At 36.3% G+C, this 18,598-nt stretch overlaps 1 protein-coding gene across 8 annotated transcripts; it reads right to left on the reverse strand.

The window, feature by feature from the left end:
* Positions 1–6,762: 6,762 nt before the first annotated feature.
* On the reverse strand, positions 6,763–15,163 carry LOC132043075 (uncharacterized). 8 transcript variants are annotated; one of them, XR_009411658.1, is made up of 10 exons: positions 15,070–15,156; positions 12,986–13,042; positions 11,290–11,666; positions 11,139–11,197; positions 10,741–10,800; positions 10,597–10,666; positions 9,809–9,878; positions 7,968–8,030; positions 7,240–7,266; positions 6,763–7,010 (listed from the first exon to the last, which is right to left on the reverse strand). XR_009411658.1 is itself a non-coding variant. In XM_059433557.1 (10 exons), the coding sequence occupies exons 4-10, from the start codon at positions 11,500–11,502 to the stop codon at positions 6,961–6,963; spliced, it is 549 nt and encodes a 182-aa protein (XP_059289540.1). In that variant the 5' UTR covers positions 11,503–11,666; positions 12,056–12,118; positions 12,986–13,042; positions 15,070–15,156; the 3' UTR covers positions 6,763–6,960. The 8 variants fall into 8 exon arrangements, 7 of the variants coding, with proteins under 7 accessions (XP_059289540.1, XP_059289541.1, XP_059289537.1 ...); XM_059433557.1 differs by lacking the exon at positions 7,968–8,030 and adding an exon at positions 12,056–12,118; XM_059433558.1 differs by lacking the exons at positions 7,968–8,030; positions 15,070–15,156 and adding exons at positions 12,056–12,118; positions 14,815–15,051.
* Between the last annotated feature and the right edge of the window lie 3,435 nt (positions 15,164–18,598).

Raw genomic sequence — 18,598 nt, forward strand, 5'->3', positions numbered from 1 at the left:
GTCAATTTTAGAGGTTAGGATGTTTTGAAGAAGTTTTGGGCATGTTTGAAATTAATGTGATGCATAAGATTCTTGAGATGTTGCGCGTACATGTTTAAATAGTCGTGTCGCCTTATCCTGAGTAGACCTGTTCTATTTGCTGACGTTTGGTGAATATTAGTTGGAGTTGGGTATGTTTAGTGTTTTTTCGAGGAAGGTTAAAGTGTGGGGTGGTGATGTTAGGTATATTTATACACCTAACTGACGTGTTTTACCCATGTTTAACCTTGTTTAGAAAACTAATCGCACTAAATACGCCTAACTAATATTGAATCTTGTAGTACGAGCTAATACGTGCAATACTGTTGCATTTAGGTACTTTACGCGGAAAATGTGTCGATTCTAGAAAAAGAGAAAAAGAATCTCTAAGGCGTGAAATGAAGATGAGACCTCACTAAGCAAAGCTCAAAGCAATACCCTCACCATATTGCTCGCTAAGGGAGCAACCAATGAAGCAGCAAAAGTGTGGAAAATGGTAAGTCGAAGCTGCCATGACCTCGTTGAGCAAGGTCCATGGCGAAATAGCATCTCGCCATATTCTTCGCTCAGCGAGCCAAAATGTGAAAAGAAGGGAAGACGCTGAAAATTGGCTAAGTAACAAGAGTAAGAACTGCCTTGCTGAGCGAAGGCCACAGCAAGACACACCCTCGCTATTGAGCTCAGCGAGCCTATGATGATACTAAAGGTAATTGGGAAATTCACCAAGTATGGAAGTGAGCAGCAGCCTCACCAAGAGAAGGTCGTTGCAAAGACAAACCTCACTATACATCTCGCTCAGCGAGCATATTTTGACGACAGGAATAAAATTTTAAGTCTTGACCCGTTTTGGACGGGCTTTGGAGGATTATTTCCCAACGTTATAAATAGACTTCTAGGTCGTTTTTAGAAGGATTCGGCTGTTTTTTTGCAAGAAAAAATCCAGGAGAAAAGCTATTCTATCTATTCATCTTTTCTTAGATCGAACATGAAAACTATTTCTTGTAATCCGATTATAAGTGGCTAAACTCTATAATTCTGGGGTTGTGGTGTAACCATGAGTATTGACGTTTGAACAGTATTTTCATCTTAGTAGTTTATTTATATACGATTGTTTCTCTACTTTTGTTCTTAATTGCTTGATTGTTTGTACAACGGTCGAGTTCTATTTAATATTTAATATACATACTTGGAGAGATGTTATTAGATTAAATAAGAAGTAAAGAGAGTGTGATCTGATTATCCCTGCAGTTGGGCTAGGATAAGGCTAGGATAAGAATATACTTAGTCATTCAATTAAATACCGTAAATGAATTGCATTCTTAGCAGGTCGATTCCATAGGAATATAGGCGGCAAACTGTTTTAAATAGGCGAGTAGTGGTTCGGGAGAATACTATGGGAGTTAATAATCCGGCTAATTAGCAATCGTGATTAAAACTGCTAGGGTGACGTACTTGCATGACTCAATATGATTGGTGAACCAACCACGACCCTGAAATATTCATATCTCTGTGTTAAAACCAACATCCAATCAACGTTTGTGACGAAATTGTTATTCATTAAGTTATTCTTTACTTTTTTCATTAGTTTACAAACCCAACAATCCTTTTCTCAAACACTTGCGTAGGTAGTAGCAATTGCGTTCTAGTTTATTCGTTGATCATAAGTCTCTATGGGTATGATATCAGACTTTTACAAGTCACTATATTACTTGGCGGCCACGTATACTTGCGTGAGCATTTGGGAGCAACACCTCCTACCTATCACGAAGTTAGAGTTACTCATCTAAAAAAAAGGGCGAAGAAGAAAGACAAGATTGTTGAGGAACATAAAGTGCAATGGACAAAGTTTGGATGTTCCATCATGATGGACAAGTGGACAGCACGAAAAGGAAAAATGACCATCAATATTTTGGTGAATTCTCCAATAGGTAGTGTGTTTCTTTGATCTGTCGATGCTAGCAGCAAATCTACAAATTCCACCAAAATGTACAACTTGTTTGAGAAGACTATTGAGCAAATTGGACTAGAAAATGTTATACAAGTTGTTACCGAAAATGCTAGCAAGAATTTTAAAGCTGGTGAAATGACAATGGGTGTGTACCCACACATTTATTAGACTCCATGTGCTGCCCATTATATCAATTTGTTGTTTGGTGACATCTTCAAGCTAAACCCATGTTCTTCAGGTAACTTTAATATATTTATCATTAATAAAGCTCTAACTTTCTTTATAGTTTATACTTTATACCTATTAGCTACTAAAATATTCCTTTTACAGTTTTTTAGAAGGTCGTTAAGATACACTCTTCCATTAGTTAGAGGCCATTGTTGTTGAACTTGATGAGAAAATTTACAAATCAAAGAGATTTGGTGAAACCGGAAAAGACAAGATTTGCACCAACCTTCTTAACTTTGCAAGATTTTTACATGCAAAAGAACTTGAGAACTCTGGTCTTCTTAACCGAATGGAAAAAAAGTAGATTTGCAAAGGAACTTTTGGGGAAAGAAGTTGCCAGACATCTTATTTCTACATACTTTTGGAAAGATGTTGTCAAGGCACATAAAGTTGGTGCTCCTTTGATCAAAATGCTTCATTTGGTGGATGGGGAAAAAACTATTAATCGGCTATATTTATGAAGCAATGGATAAAGCCAAAGAATCTATTGAATGGGGTTTTAAAGGTGATCGAAAGCAATATGAGAAAGTTTTTTGTATCCTTGATGCGAAGAGGACGAACCAACTTCATTGACCCTTGCATACAGCAGGCCATGTTTTGAATCAGGAATTGTTTTACACTACCTACGAAAATGAGACTTTAGATTTAGAAGTGTAGATGAATTTCCTTAAATTTGTTGAGAAGATGGTCCCTAATGCAAAAACACAATATGTACTAGTCAAAGAGCTTTCTATGTACAAACATGCAACTTGGATGTTTGGTTGTGGTCAAGCTATAAGAAACAGAGACCAAAGGTCACCCAGCAAGTGAGTTGGTTTAGTGGTCTTTATAGCTTTACTTAAGTTATTTGACGTATTTATAATTATTAACCTTTAAATTTATTTTTCTATAACTAAATGGTGGTCGCTATTTGGTAATCAAATTCCAACCTTGCAAAAGTTGCCATAAAAGTTTTAAGACGCATCGGATGCGAGAGAAATTGGAGCATGTTTGAACATGTGAGAAGAAGATTTATTATATTCTAATTTCTATACTACATTATTATTATTAGTATCTATTAATTAGTCTTTACAACTTATGCGCAGATTCATTCAAAAAATAGGAAAAGGGCTTGAACTATCGCGTCTCAATGATCTAGTGTACAAGTACAATAGAACGTTGAAGCGTCGTTATGATGCTGGCTATATCATTGATTCAGTTCAGTTGGATAATATTGATGAAGAAAATCAATGGTTAGTTGGATGCCCCGAAGATCAAGAAGATGAACTGTATATGAGGGAAGTGATCTCGATTAGGGTATTGTTTCTAGGGCGGTTGGAGTTGAGGAGAATATCTATGGCCATAGGGGGAGATCTACAAGTTCAAAACAAGGCCAAAGGAATAGCTACTACAAGTTCAAGTCAGTCCTTTGTTGATGAAGACTCCGAGGAGGAAGAAGATGAGGAACAAAATACTGTTGAGGATCTCGGAATTCAAGAACATGAAGAAGAATTAGAATAGACTTTTAGTATTGCCTGTGTTATGAATTATTGAGTCATTCAAGTTCTAGACTTTTAGTATCTACTATCACTTTTATTTTTGAATTGAAATATTTTCTAATATGTTATTGCTAGTGAGATTTGATTATTCATATATGCAATTAAATATTTTAACTTTTTGGTATTAATTGGCGCCCCACTTCAAAAAGGCGAGCGGCTCGCCTCTCACCTCTCAAAAAGGCGAGGCAGGCCCTTGTCGCCTTTTGTTGCCGCACGCCGTCCAAAACACTGAACTTGCTGCACCACCAACGGAATTGGTGTCCGATTAGGGTCAAAAACAGCCATGCGCAAATCGAGCTTAATATGTTGAAAAATCGTGCTGCGGACGTGAAGGCCGTATTACCGAAAGCGCTCATGGATCATTTGGAGGAGTAGAAACAGATTATAATAACAAAAATTTGGGAGTAACGAAGGTTTTAGAAGCTTTTAACTTAGTTGAATGACATATTTGGAGCAGGAATTTTGTTTTTACCAGAGGGTTTACTTTTCTCAAACTCTTTGTTATTGCTGCTGCTCTAAAGCTTGTATGTTAATTTTTAGCTTGTTGACAATTTTTACCTTTTACGTATTGACAATTTTTAGCTCTTGTATGTCAAACACTGTTGCTTAACTCGAAGTTAATTTGTTCATGTTGAAAGAGATATTACCGTCTAGAGAGATTTCAAAAACATTTGGCACTTGTGTTGTTATTAATAGTAAATAATAAAATGTAGAGATGGAAAAAAGATAAAATGTGATCTTCTAGAGATATTCAGAAACTTGTTTATATCAGTGTCCAGTGATAATCTATCTTAAGCTCCTTATTATGAATTGCATGGAGTATTATTGACTTTAACCACAAGTCTAATAAATATCTCCATTCCTCACACACGAGAAATATTACTAACTATTAAAGGGGAAAGAATGATGTAATTACAAGTTATTAGAATAAAAATAATTGGTAACAGAAAAATAGAAGCAAGAAAAGAATGATAGTAATTGACCACAAAGAATACAATTCGAAAAGGGTGATTTTCAAGTTAAGAAAGTAGTTTTTCTACTTTTTTATGCACCAACAGTTTAAAAGATCACACCATAAGTGTAATTTTATCTATTGTAACAAGCCATTTATCATTGTTTTGTATTAAGTGTTGTAATAGTGTAAAAGAAATTCACATTATCAACGTATATGAAAGTGTGGGAAAGGGTGGTGGAGATGAGGGCGAGAAGAGGCGCGTCCATTTCAGAGAATCAGTTCGGATTCATGCCTGGTCGCTCGACTACAGAAGCCATCCATCTTGTGAGGAGACTGGTGGAGCAGTATAGGGAGAGGAAGAAGGACTTGCACATGGTTTTCATCGATCTAGAAAAGGCTTACGACAAAGTGCCAAGAGAGGTTTTATGGAGATGCTTGGAGGCTAGAGGTGTACCTGTAGCGTACATTAGGGCGATCAAGGACATGTATGAGGGAGCCAAGACCAGGGTAAGGACAGTGGGAGGAGACTCGGAGCACTTCCCAGTGGAGATGGGGTTGCACCAGGGATCAGCTCTTAGCCCATTTTTATTTGCCTTAGTGATGGATTGTTTGACGCGGGAAATTCAAGGTGAGATGCCATGGTGTATGTTATTCGCGGATGACATAATCTTGATTAACGAGACACACAACAGAGTGAACGCCAAGCTGGAGGTTTGGAGACAAACTCTGGAGTCTAAAGGGTTCGAGTTTAGTAGGACCAAGACAGAGTACATGGAGTGCAAGTTCAATGGCGTGACACATGAGCCTGGCGTGGAAGTGAGGCTTGGTACCCAGGCCATTCAAAAGAAAGGAAGTTTCAAATATCTTGGGTCTATTATATAAGAAATGGGGATATTGACGATGATGTCTCACATCATATTGGTGCAGGGTGGATGAAATGGAGGCTCGCTTCAGGAGTCTTTGTGTGATAAGAAGGTGCCACCAGAACTTAAAGGTAGGTTCTACAAAGTGGTTGTGAGACCGACTTTGTTGTACGGGGCAGAGTGTTAGGCAGTCAAGAGTTCTCACGTCCAAAAGATAAAAGTTGTGGAAATGAGAATGTTGCGATGGATGTGTGGGCACATCAGGCGAGATAGTATTAGGAATGAAGATATCCGGGATAAGGTAGGAGTGGCATCAGTGGAGGACAAGATGTGCGAAGTGAGACTAAGATGGTTTGGGCATGTGAGAAGGAGAGACTAAGATGGTTTGGGCATGTGAGAAGGAGAGACACAGATGCCCCAATGCGGAGGTATGAGAGTTTAGCTATGGATGGTTTCAGAAGAGGTAGGAGTAGGCCGAAAAAATATTGGGGAGAGGTGCTTAGACAGGACACGGCGCAGTTTCAGCTTACCGAGGACATGACCTTAGATAGGAGGTTATGGAGGACTCAGATTACGGTACAAGGCTAGTAGGTAGTCGCAGTTTTGATCTATAGTCTATTGTCCTTTAATTCTTACTACTATATGTTGTTATCTTGTACTTCAATTATCTTATTTATCTGCGGTAGCTACTGTTTCCTTTTTTCAGACTGCTCTATCATGACTTATTCGCTTTCTTTAGTTTCGTTTTCATTTTGCTTTGAACTGCTTGTGCTTATCTAACCTTTTCTCGTCGTGTTTTCTCTTGAGCCGAGGGTCTTTCGGAAATAGTCTCCCTATCTTCCGAGATAGGGATAAGATCTATGTACACTTTACTCTCCCCAGACCCCACATTGTGGAATTTCACTGGGTATGTTGTTGTAATTTATATTAGCTTCAACTCTTAAGAAATAGGCCCTGAACCAACCCGTTTCTTTTTCAAGACCACTATGCTCACCCTATGTTGTTGTATGCTCACCCTATTGCTCTACTAGTATAGTAAGCAAATTTAGATATATGCAATTTAGATTTAATCTTAACATTCGCTTAATTATTGCTTTAGCCTTTTGTAATAGTGATGAAAGAAATGGGGGAACTCTTACTACATGTGTCGATCATCGTAATCAGAAATTCAGATTAAATTGTAACGAAATACTTACGCAGCACACTTGGGACTAACTAATTGAAAACGTTCAGCATAAAAATTGCATTGCTTGTTAGAAATGTCATACAACTTAAACGGAACAACAATTTTTTTCATTATCATCCATTCAAAAAAGTTTGCAACACCATGGCTAGTAGCTGAATTCCCAACTTCCCGCTAATGATGTTTTCTCATTAGAGAACCTAAAAGCTTTAGAACTAAGTGACTGACTATAAAAGCTTCAATCCACCAGTTACATCGTCAACCATGTCAGCCGGTCCTGCACATACATGGTCACAACACAATCAGATGGACATTAATATGATGAAATCTATCAACAATTGATGTTCCATGGTAAGAAAAGTAAAAACATGGCTTTTTACCCAATATAATAGTGAATACTAGTCCAAGTTTGCTATTGATTAGGGGAAATGAGCCTACTATTGGAACTCCAGGTCCAAATAGTTTAGTACCCGAAGTGGGTTATTATTAAGGATTGGGAAACCTACCAAGTATAGCCATCACTGTCCTCGAGTCTGCAAGTAAAAAACACAGGAAATAGTCAGTAAGCAACTTTGCTGGAGTAAATTTCATAGTAGACGAGGCACTGTAATGCCGTAATGGTGAAACATACTTGAAACTATTAAACAAAATTATTCTACACAGTCGTTTGGAACTACATCATTTTTTCCAAAGCCATAATGCCATAACAGAGTAGATAGAAACGTTATTTTTCAAGACACATAGTACAGCAAGAAGCTTTGAACAAAAGGTGTCTGATAACAGAATAGAGTAAGGAATAAGTGTCCGCGTTGTTCTTCTTGTTCTTGTCAATATTCCTGGCTTCCTGCGGTCTAGTGGTCCTAAGGTCTTCAGCATCATTTCATTGGTAAGTAACATCTCCTGTCTAGGCAGTAAATGGTCACGCATGCACCTTATTGCCCCGACAAGCATTTAACGAAGAACAAACATTTATGCATCCCAGAGTTGTATTCAAGTTATTATGACTGCTCCCAATAGTCCTAAGGTCTACACATTGACATGTCAGTCTATTTACCACCTAATGTTGACTGTTATATCAGTAAGATGTTGCTTGCAAAGGAAAATATCTAACACAGTAAGTGAACAGGGACATTTATGCTTGAAAAATTGTGCCCTCCAATAACAGGACTGAATGTATGTGCCTTTTCCAATTAATAAAGGCAAGAATACAGTGACTATACCAACAGTAACCAACCTTCATTACCACTATTCACCACAAGATGAAGTCACACTGCGTTAAACATGCACATCTAGGAAGCTACAATGTAAAAGGCAAAGGCATCACATAACAAGCAGTTGGAAACTCTAACAACCATCTTTTTTTTTCTTAAATTCTTTTGAAACCCAGAAATTCCCGAGGGCCAGATGGCGCATGGTTCAGAACTCGATCAACAATGAACTCGCCACCGAACCAACTGAACAAACCATCTATTTCAACCATTCATGTTTATGTTATTCTGAAGAGCAAATATCAAGCTCCTTTCGGATAGCCCACATATGAACGGAAATCTAGACAACTTCTTTATTCAACCACCAGGCCTCATGTGTGTAAAGAGATGGAAAACGAGAAAGATAGTAAAGCAAAGACACGTATTAACATGTCAAGAAAGGAGGCGGTTGTTTAGTGACAGCAGCAACAGTGACGTTCAACTTAAGGATTTTGTAGTCTTTGGTATCAGGAAGCAATCGTAAAGCTTAGCACTAATTTGATGGTTAAAACCTTTTTCGTGTAAAAAAAAAAAAAAAAAAGAGAGAGAAAAGAAACACAAGAAAGAAGACAGGCAAAGGTGGAAAAGGAGCTGAAAAAACTCTTCCAATAAAAGTAAAAAACATATACATTCTGAATCATACATAGAAGCAGACATATTGAATAGATCCACTTAATTTTTAAGTGTCTACGTAGTCAACGACAACAACATATCCAGTGAAAGTGTCTATGTAGTCATTCGACCTTATACTTTGACAATACCACGCTGAAACATGTGGATGATGAAGCCTCATGCACTAGGTCATCATTATTGATCACATTCCTCGTATGATCATGAGGGCATGATTGGAAGCTACTATCAATTCCACGTATGATCATGTGAGCATGATTGAAAGCTACTAGGGGTGGCAAAATCAGCCTAAACCCATTTGACCCACCCAACCTACCCAAGTTTTAAAGGGTTGGGCATGGCGACACTAATGATGGGCTAAGTTTGGGCACAACCCAACTGAACTCATTTAGTCTTAATAGCCCAGAGTTTACGCCCAAAGTGACCCGTGAGTAGCCGAAGGCCTTTTGGCCAACGAGACAAATTTTCCACCTAAATGCAATCATTTTCATTTTCAATACATTCACTAGGGGCATTGAGCCATTGAAACCTATCTACTTGTTATTATCTATACCAATAACAATGCATTACAAGTAGATTATGCCCCAGGATAATAATAAACAATATAATATAGCTTGCAAGAATTATCCATCTTATATCCTCTCTATATTTTGCTCCATTTCAAAGGGATGTAAATCTCAGTATTCTGTTATGAGTATTAGAGGTTTTTCATCACCCAATGTATAGGGATTAGGGTAATGTTCTAGATCTTTTAATGTTTTTTTTTTTTCCTTAAGTTCATTATTCTCAAGTCTCAAATTTTGTTTAATAACACCTTTTTGGTACCTGTCTAATTTTTTAATTCAGTTTTAACTTGCCAAAGCAATAGAATACTTCTTAAAACTTGAGATTTTATAGATGTTAGCTCAAATAATTTTAGAAGGCACTATCTCCAGCTTGGTTTCGAGACCAACAGAATTTTAAGGATAAAGCTTGCAAAATTTGGGTCATGTTGGGCGGGTTACAACCCATTGTTTAGCCCCTTCTTGACTCAAATGAACTTTGGACAGGGTTGGGCAATAACCCATTTATTGCTTCAGCCCATCTTGACCCACCCAAATACAGCCCAAACCGCCCATTCGCCACCCCTAAAAGCTACTATCAAATCCAACTAAAAGCAAACAATATCATGAAAAAGGAAATTAAGTCTCTCACTAACTTGGTGCAATTTGGGTTCTCCCAGCATCAATTGTAATGTGTGTTGGTATATTAAGTGATTTCGCCCTTTCCTGTGATCAAATGAGAAATATTCAGCCAGAATAGCATATATAGTTACAGGCAGCAAATTAAAACAAGTAGGACTAAACCAAAGAACAGAAATAGAAGGACATAGAAGGCCACTTGTAGGTACAGAGACTGGACTGAATTATTGAGGATTACATTAAAGAAGAAAAAAGCTAAAAGATCTACTTTTTTAAATAAAGAGATGAATTTCCATGTTCCATCGAGAGGATATTGCCAACTTTATCCTCCAGAAACTAATCCAAGCATGAGATGTTTTACAGCAGTAGCACGCAAGCATATCAAAGTAGAGGAGGAAAGTCTCAGCATCAGGTATGGGAACTTTGTCCCAGGCATGAGATCTTTTGAAGCAGTACCATGAGCAGATCAAAGTGAAGGAGAAAATTCTAAGAATTAGGAATGGTGATTTTGTTTTTTCCTTCTCTTGTTTTGGGTAAAGCAAAATAGTGTTTCCACAAAAGTGCAATCACACATATCCATCACAAGTGAAGAAAAACCCTAGACCACCAAAATCCACAAACAAGGCGACAAGCCCATGACAAAAAACCGAAGCTACAGGGACTACAAGATTCGATAATAGAATTAATAAAGATACTACAACCAAGCAACAAGGCGGAGTAGACCACATATATTTCAAGAAAAAACATAACTTATTGGGACATGATATGTCCTACAACACTGAGAGCATACTTAAGCAATACATACTTGCAAACCCAACATATCATCTTCACTTTCAATCTTCACTACCACCTTCACCTGTCCACACATCTCCCATCTGCTAGACAATTATCAGCACGAAGAACGCTTACTATATATATCAACCAAACTTGAAATGTCTCTGAGAATTACCTGTTTAAAGCTTTTGGTGCCCTATTATGGAGCTTTTTGTAGAGACCTAAAGTTGCGTGACTAACCAACCAACAAAACAGTTCAACCAAAAGTTAGAACAAATTAGTTGAATATAGCCAACAAATGTAGGAACACCAATTTGTCTCCGTACTTAAAAACACTCTAAAAATATAGAAACTTTAAAAGATACAATAAAACTAAAGGGTGCTGACATTTTCTGGAATAAGTGACTTTGATTCAAAGATCAAATTATCTGTTTGACCAGCATGCATAATCACCTTGCAGTTTTCAAATAGTCCAGATTAATTTTCTCTAAACATGCACTTACACATGAACGTTATCTAAATAACTTATAAAAGATACCTATAAACCAGCAAAGGAAAGAATGAATCAACTACCTGCATTGTGCAGCTATTTTCCCTTTCCCCATCTTCAAGTCATTCCTGACTACCAAAACCTGCACACAGTTGCAAAATTATGATTCATCCTTAATCTTGTAAAGTACAATCATTATGCACGAACATAAATATTGAGACAGAAGAGATAAACCATTTTAAAATCTTCAAGGATCTCAGCCAGCCTTTCGACTTCAAGAGGTTGCTTGACTCCTTTTCTCTTTTTCCCATCAATTATAGTTTCAATATCACCAGATGCTCTGTTTGAAAGAAAAGTGCCAGAAGAATGCCGTACACCAATAATATAACCCAAAGCAAGGCATCCTGCTCCAAGTAATATGGCGCTAAGCCATGCCATGTCAATCATATTCAAAATTGAGACAGAACCTTCTGGTATTTAAGGCCCAATAGGTATCAAGCCGATCAGCAATACACTTTTCCTTGCACCCACTCACCTAAAGAATAATTTTTAGAATCACCACTGAACAACTCCAGAGTGTTACTCTTACTGCGAAGTCAACATCTAGTATCCTGGAGAGAGAGAGAGTAAATGTTTTTTTCTTTAAATTAAGACTAGATAGGGATGCCTGTGCTGAGCACGGGCCCAACACTACAAGTTACATGTTTGAGGTCACGTTAGCAAAATAAGTTAATTTAGAGAGAAAACAACATGATTTTGTAATAACTTTGAAAATAACGATGACAGTAGATACGAAGCAGAAGGAAACAAAAGTAATAGCAATTCAATTAGTTCATCTATAAGGATGGAAAACATCCTTGACCACCGTGAAATTTGTACAACTTAATGAATGAGAATATAACCAATTCATACTGGCAACTACTCAAATTATTAGATAAGAATATTGTCAGTATCTTTTCCTTCTCCAAAAAAAAAAAAAATTATTAGATAAGAAATTTACAATATTTCTGAGCTTCTTCAACACTGTATCTTAAAAACAAGGAGTACCAGAAGCTGCTAATACCTACAATGGCAGATATGATTTGTTTAACATCAGACAATAAAGCACTTTGCATATACAAATTGAAATACGTTTTTAATCAGAGAGAAAAGAAAATTTTACATGATTAGTTTAACAACCATTGGTAGTCACGACATGCATAAGATGCTTCCACAGTCAAAAGACGTTCAACAGATCAAAAAGTTTAAAAGCGGAAACAGTCTAACCAGAGAATGAGCCAGAAATCATTTTTAGAAATAGTTGCTTCAGTTATATGAATCATCTATATCCATTTGATTGAAAGTTGTAATTTGATGTTAACTTTCCAGAACTAAGTTAGACTAATTTGGTTCGAATACTGACTTTCAGCAAAATATTTTAGGCATCTCATATTGTCAAAGAACTTATATGCATTATAATCAAGTATCATCTAATTAAAAAAGGCAGCCCGGTGCACTAAGCTCCCGCTATGCGCGGGGTCCGGGGAAGGGCCGGACCACAAGGGTCTATTGTACGCAGCTTACCTTGCATTTCTGCAAGAGGCTGTTTCCACGGCTCGAACCCGTGACCTCCTGGTCACATGGCAGCAACTTTACCAGTTACGCCAAGGCTCCCCTTCAATCAAGTATCATCTAATTATAGTAGAAAAATTAGGGGAAGACATTTTATGTACAATGTTCGTGCTGTACATAAATTTGAGAATTCCAACAACTAAATAGTTACAAAGGCTGATTTATGTACATGAATCAGGTATTACTTAATCTAGAGAATGTTTTTACTGGTTCCTGATACAAAGTTCAATCAGTAGCATGAGACACGTCGCTTACTTCTTTTCCCAGGTTAAGAGAGGGTTAGATGTGCAATCAAGGTCTTGGAAGAAATCAGACGAACCTTTAGTGCAACAATGCTATACATAAAGCTCGTTGAGATTTTCTCCTTCTCGTTGTCCTGCACAAAACTTGCATAAATTAGAATCTATTGAAGTTAAATACGTCCATCCAATAAAGAAAAAGAAATATTGAAATATTATCGCACATGATCATGGATATGGAAACTCAGTTGCACAATATGAAACCAAAAAATTGTAACTTGCATTTAGTATGTCCATGTTATTTTGAAAGCAAAATTGGACACACATAAAAAGCAGACAAAATGAGAGAAGTGTGAAAAAATCATGGTTTGGGAGACGGATCAAATCATCAATTCCATTACCTTAAGCAAGCATTGTAAATTTTTCTTCCTCAATGGGACTAAAACATTTCAATTTTATCATTTTTAGGTGACTATCATTATTAATTCCCAGCAATCTAGTTTAGTAGAATTTAATGATGATTGATTCAATTTGATAGGCAAAACCTATAGAGTTCTAAGGCTCTACAACTTACTACACAGAAACAAAGAAATACTCTACATGTCTCGAAAACTAATTCAGTTACACCTTAAACTCATTAAAGCGGAATCAAACAACGTATACTTAAAAACATGAACTTCCCCACGCATGATGCATTCCTCAAGGAAATGGAATTCTGTTATACTGAGGAAATGGGAAATTCTGCTTTGATTCTTATATTTAGATCGACATAGATAACAACTGCATCAGAACATAATTACTTTTACACCTAACACTATGGACAACAACAAGAAAGGGTTACAAATAGGAGAAAAACAAAGCTCAATTAACAGTACCAAATGCAGATTTTTTTTTTTTTTAAAGCCCTTTATATATCAATCAACATCAATTTATATACCAATTTCAAAATCCATTAATCCTAAGCTCATCTCATTGGATTTCTCTTTGCAACCCTATTCTTGTTGAAGTAAGAACTACACGGTCCAGTCCAGTATATATCAGCAAAATCCATACTACAAAAGAAGTCAAATACCACCCCCTTGATATAGAACCATTACACTCATCTGATTGAATCTTTGAACTTAATGCTTTCTAAAGCTTCATTATTTAAAGGGAAAAGGGTCAAAAATGCCCCTCTACTTTGGGAAAAGGGCTAAAAATATCCTCTGCACTAATTTTGGGTCAAAAATACCCCTCCCGTCATTAAAGTTTTCAAATATACCCCTGTCTTAACGGCAATCCGCAACATAACCCGATTTCATTTTTAAACCCACTCCATTTAAAACCTACCCAAATACATAAAAAACGCATATCGGCTGGCCGCTCCTGTGCCTAGTGGCTCCAGATGTAGGACTCGGGAACAAGTTGGTCGCATATGGGTTTTTTATGTAGTTGGGTCGGTTTTAAATGGAGCGGGTTTAAAAATGAAATCGGGTTATGTTGCGGATTTCCGTTAAGACAGGGGTATATTTGAAAACTTTAATGACGGGAGGGGTATTTTTGACCCAAAATTAGTTCGGAGGATATTTAGCCCTTTTACCAAAGTAGAGGGGCATTTTTGACTCTTTTCCCTTATTTAAAACTTAGATTTTGACACAACACTCATGGAAATATCAAAACATCATCAAAATAAGAAAGCAAGTAGACCCGCAAAACAAATTTAAAACCTAACTTCTATAACCAATTTTCAGACTAAAATTTTGCTAAAAAAAACAAAAATTTGAATCAGGCACCCTAAAAAACCTAAAATTATGTTCTCATGTCTTAGACAAATAAATGTACACGATATTGATCTTAAATTTAAGTTAAACAATTTACACGAGAGATGAAAATAAATGTTCCCAATATAGAAATAGAAAAGAAATTTAACCTGAAAATTGTACCATATGTCACCTACTTTGTGACAAACCAAACTGGAAAATGATTTCCAAAGTAAACATTTAGTTAAACACTCATCACAAATCTAGTACCATGAATTAATCAATGGGCCTCCTATTGATTCTCAGCCCACATACAAATACAATTGAAAATTTGTTCATTATTTCTATGAAACCAAAAATGTAGAAAAAAATGGTAAACCAAAAGAGTGTTTGAAGAGGGAGATCTAATAGAAAGAAGAAAGTACCAGTAAAGTGCAGGAACCAAGGTGCATTGATAGGCTAATGCGGTTGTTAAGGTTCAGTAGCCAAGGTCTCTGTTTGGGTTTGAGTCAGAAATTGCAACATTTTTTTGCGCGGAGTGCCCTTCTTTTGGGGTGGTCTTTAAATTTTGTAAAATTTACTTGGCATAGCTTCCATTATTATCTATTTATGTAACATAACTAAACTTTTCAATAATTATATTTAGTAGCTAAAGTATAACATATTTACTCCACATAGCTACCAGTTTTTTCACTCATCGATAACTTTCCACACCCCTAAATTTAAGCCCAAAAAAAAACGTCTCTCTCTCCTATCCCACTAACTTCACGCCATTATTCACAATACCCCTAAATTTTCTCCAATTTCAAATCGGTTTACAATTCTACAACTTCCCTTTGTTATCTCTAATTAACTACTCATTAATTTCACTCATGATTCAAATCTAATTCCCAAAAAAAAGGTAAGATTCTATCTTGATTTTTTAATTTTCACCGTGTATTTAACCTATATTTTCGGAGTATTTTTTTTTTTTTCGTTTGAATCGAATGCAACTCTAAATAATTAATTATCAGTGTTTGTTCTTGTTTTTGCTTAGATTCAAATGAAATGGCTAAAAAGCCTTCTACTCCTATCGTAAATAGAGGTATAGAACCCGAATTTGATATTCCTAATTTTTCTTTGGGAATTTCTCAACACGAAAGCGCCATTACAAACTCTTATGCTTGAGAATCGTTAAAAAAGAATTAACGATCCTAGGCGTTACTTTGATTATGTTGATTCGAAGAGTAAACAACAACAAAAAGTGAAAAAGGTTTCTCAAATGGAGAAACAAAAGAAGAGAAAGGCTGTTGACAATGTTGCTAATGTTAAGGGGAAAAAAATTGCTAAAGCCAAACATAATGTGGATGAGGATGATGATGCAGAGGTATATTTATCTTATATTTTCAGTATATTTAGTTCATTTTTTTTTTTCGTACGATTATTACGGATACGTTAATTAACCGAGATCTATTTTTTATGTGCATTTTAAGTATATTTTCTCTTTTGTTATTTTTTTTCACATGTTTCTTCGGTTAAGTCGTGTTTATTGTTCTTCACCATAACGGTAATTTTTTAAGATTTTTAAGTATATTCGTGTGTATTTTGTTGACGTTATTACGGATCCGTAAGTAAAATTTTTGATCATTTTTTTTCGAGGGATTGTGGTGTGTATGTGGCGCCTTTCTTTGAATACTTGAGCTCAAGTGAAGTCATCCCAACCGAATTCGATGCAAATTGGCACCGTATGAGATACGGTGCCTTTTATGCGACTATGCATGGGATAAGTCAAACAACAATGCATCAGTGATAACGAGCAACCTCCAAGACCAATTAGACCGGCAGTTGATTACGATGCGATTGATAAACGGGATCTTGATTAGGCCACCAAGTCTTTTGTGTTTTTGATTTTCATGTTGAACAATAGCGTAGTTGGTTGCGACTTTTGTTCTTTGTTTTTTAATTTTGGACATATCGTTTCATGTGCGGTAATGTTTTTTAGGATGATTAATGTTGAACACCACCTTATGGTTTTTATATTGTTGTTTCTTTCAAGTATGTTATTTTTTCAATGTATACATTCCATTTTTCATTTTCTGTGAAATGTATTCATTTAACAAAGCAAGATATATCTAACCGATTAAATACAATCGAAATATACATAAAATATATACGAGATATATTTCATAAGTCCATTTTTTAATGTACGATTAATGTGTTACAAAAGTTAAAATTTCATCTAAATACACTTCAAATATATGTAAAAAATATATGAAATATAGTTAACGAGAAACGAATAAGATTTATATACCGGATCGACAAAATGCAACTAAAATATAGCCCAAATATATACGAAAAACAAATATTAAAAAAAAATTCACAAGGCGAGTTTAAATTTCGTTATGCCCCCGGCATACACTTTGAAGGAATTACCAAAGTTATGCGGACCGGCATACTTATGCCTTATAATGCGGACTTGGCATAAGTATCTGGGGTCCGCATAACTTTGATAATTCCTTCACAAGTTTATCTTGGTCCGCATAAAAGTTTGTCCATTAAAAGTATGCCCCCACCTAACATAAATTTGTAAAGGAATTACCAAAGTTATACGTCTCCGGCATACTTATGCCTTATGGGCGTTTAATTGGCATAAGTATCTGGTCCGCATAACTTTGATAATTCCTTCACAAAGTTATGCCGGGTCCGGCATAAAAGTTTGCCCATTAAAAGTATGCCCCCACCGGCATAACTTTGTGAAGGAATTATCAAAGTTATGCCGGACCCGGCATACTTATGCCAAGTCTGCCCATAAGGCATGAGTATGCCGGGTCCGGCATAAAATTTGTAATTCCTTAACTAATCATTGAATCTTTTATTTTTGGTTAAAAATATGAATGTACTTTTTTGAATTCAAATTTTTTTGAATTTGTGTAGCTGTTTGAATGAGATATGGGATCAGATATGGAATGGGATGATATTTGCGTGAATCAGGGAACAATAAAACTGATTTTAATTTAAATTGGAACAGATTTTGTTTCCATAAATATAGCAATTTCAGTTAGCCCAGCGTCTATATTTCCCTATATTTGCACTATATTTTAGTATACCACGATCAATTGACTAAATATAGAGACATCTAGCTACGAATTGTAAATATATAACATGTAGTTATAGGTTGTTAGAATGAGCTAAAAAGTAGCTGTTTATGAAAATTTTACTTAAATTTTGCCCCTCATATTTGTGGTCTTTAAATTATGCCCCTCATATTGCTGGTCTTTAATTTTTGCCCTTCGCGCCGAAATAATGAGGTTCTGAGTTCGAACCCCCGCTCAAGCATAAATTAAAAAAAAAATCGCAAGACAAGGTTTGGGTCGCGTGTATGCCGGACCCGGCATACTTTTGTTAAGGAATTACACATTTTATGGGACCAGAGCATACTCATGCCTTATGGGCGAGACTTGGCATAAGTATCCGGTCCGCATAACTTTTGATAATTCCTTCACAAAGTTATCCGGTGGGGGCATACTTTTAATGGGCAAACTTTTATGTCGGACCGGCATAACTTTGTGAAGGAATTATCAAAGTTATCTGGGACCCGCATACTTATGCCAGAAATCTGCCATAAGGCATAAGTATCGGTCCGCATAACTTTGGTAATTCCTTCACAAAGTTATGCGGTGGGGGCATACTTTTAATAAGCAAACTTTTTTATCTTGGGATCCGGATAAACTTTTGAATGAATTATCAAAGTTATCTTGGGACCCGCATACTTATGCCAAGTCCGCCCATAATGCGTAAGTATCACGGTCCGCATAACTTTGGTAATTCCTTCATGTTGTATCTCATTGCCGGGGGCATAGCGAAATTTAAACTTGCCTTGCGAATTTTTTTTAAAATTTTGACTCGCGCGTGGGTTCGAATTTTCGGAACCTATGGGTTTTAGCCGAAGGGCAAAATTTAAAGATTTCAAATATG

The sequence above is a fragment of the Lycium ferocissimum genome, unplaced genomic scaffold, assembly GCF_029784015.1.
Source record: "Lycium ferocissimum isolate CSIRO_LF1 unplaced genomic scaffold, AGI_CSIRO_Lferr_CH_V1 ctg2089, whole genome shotgun sequence".
In the NCBI taxonomy this organism is placed as follows: Eukaryota; Viridiplantae; Streptophyta; class Magnoliopsida; order Solanales; family Solanaceae; genus Lycium; species Lycium ferocissimum.

Coding starts and splice junctions, on each gene's coding strand:
- LOC132043075 (XM_059433554.1), bottom strand. CDS start 11,502: ATGATTGACATGGCATGGCTTAGCGCCATATTACTTGGAGCAGGATGC. Junction 7,267..9,808: donor GAGAACCCAAATTGCACCAA/GTTAGTGAGAGA, acceptor TTTTACTTGCAG/ACTCGAGGACAGTGATGGCT. Junction 7,011..7,239: donor GACAGTGATGGCTATACTTG/GTAGGTTTCCCA, acceptor ATGTATGTGCAG/GACCGGCTGACATGGTTGAC.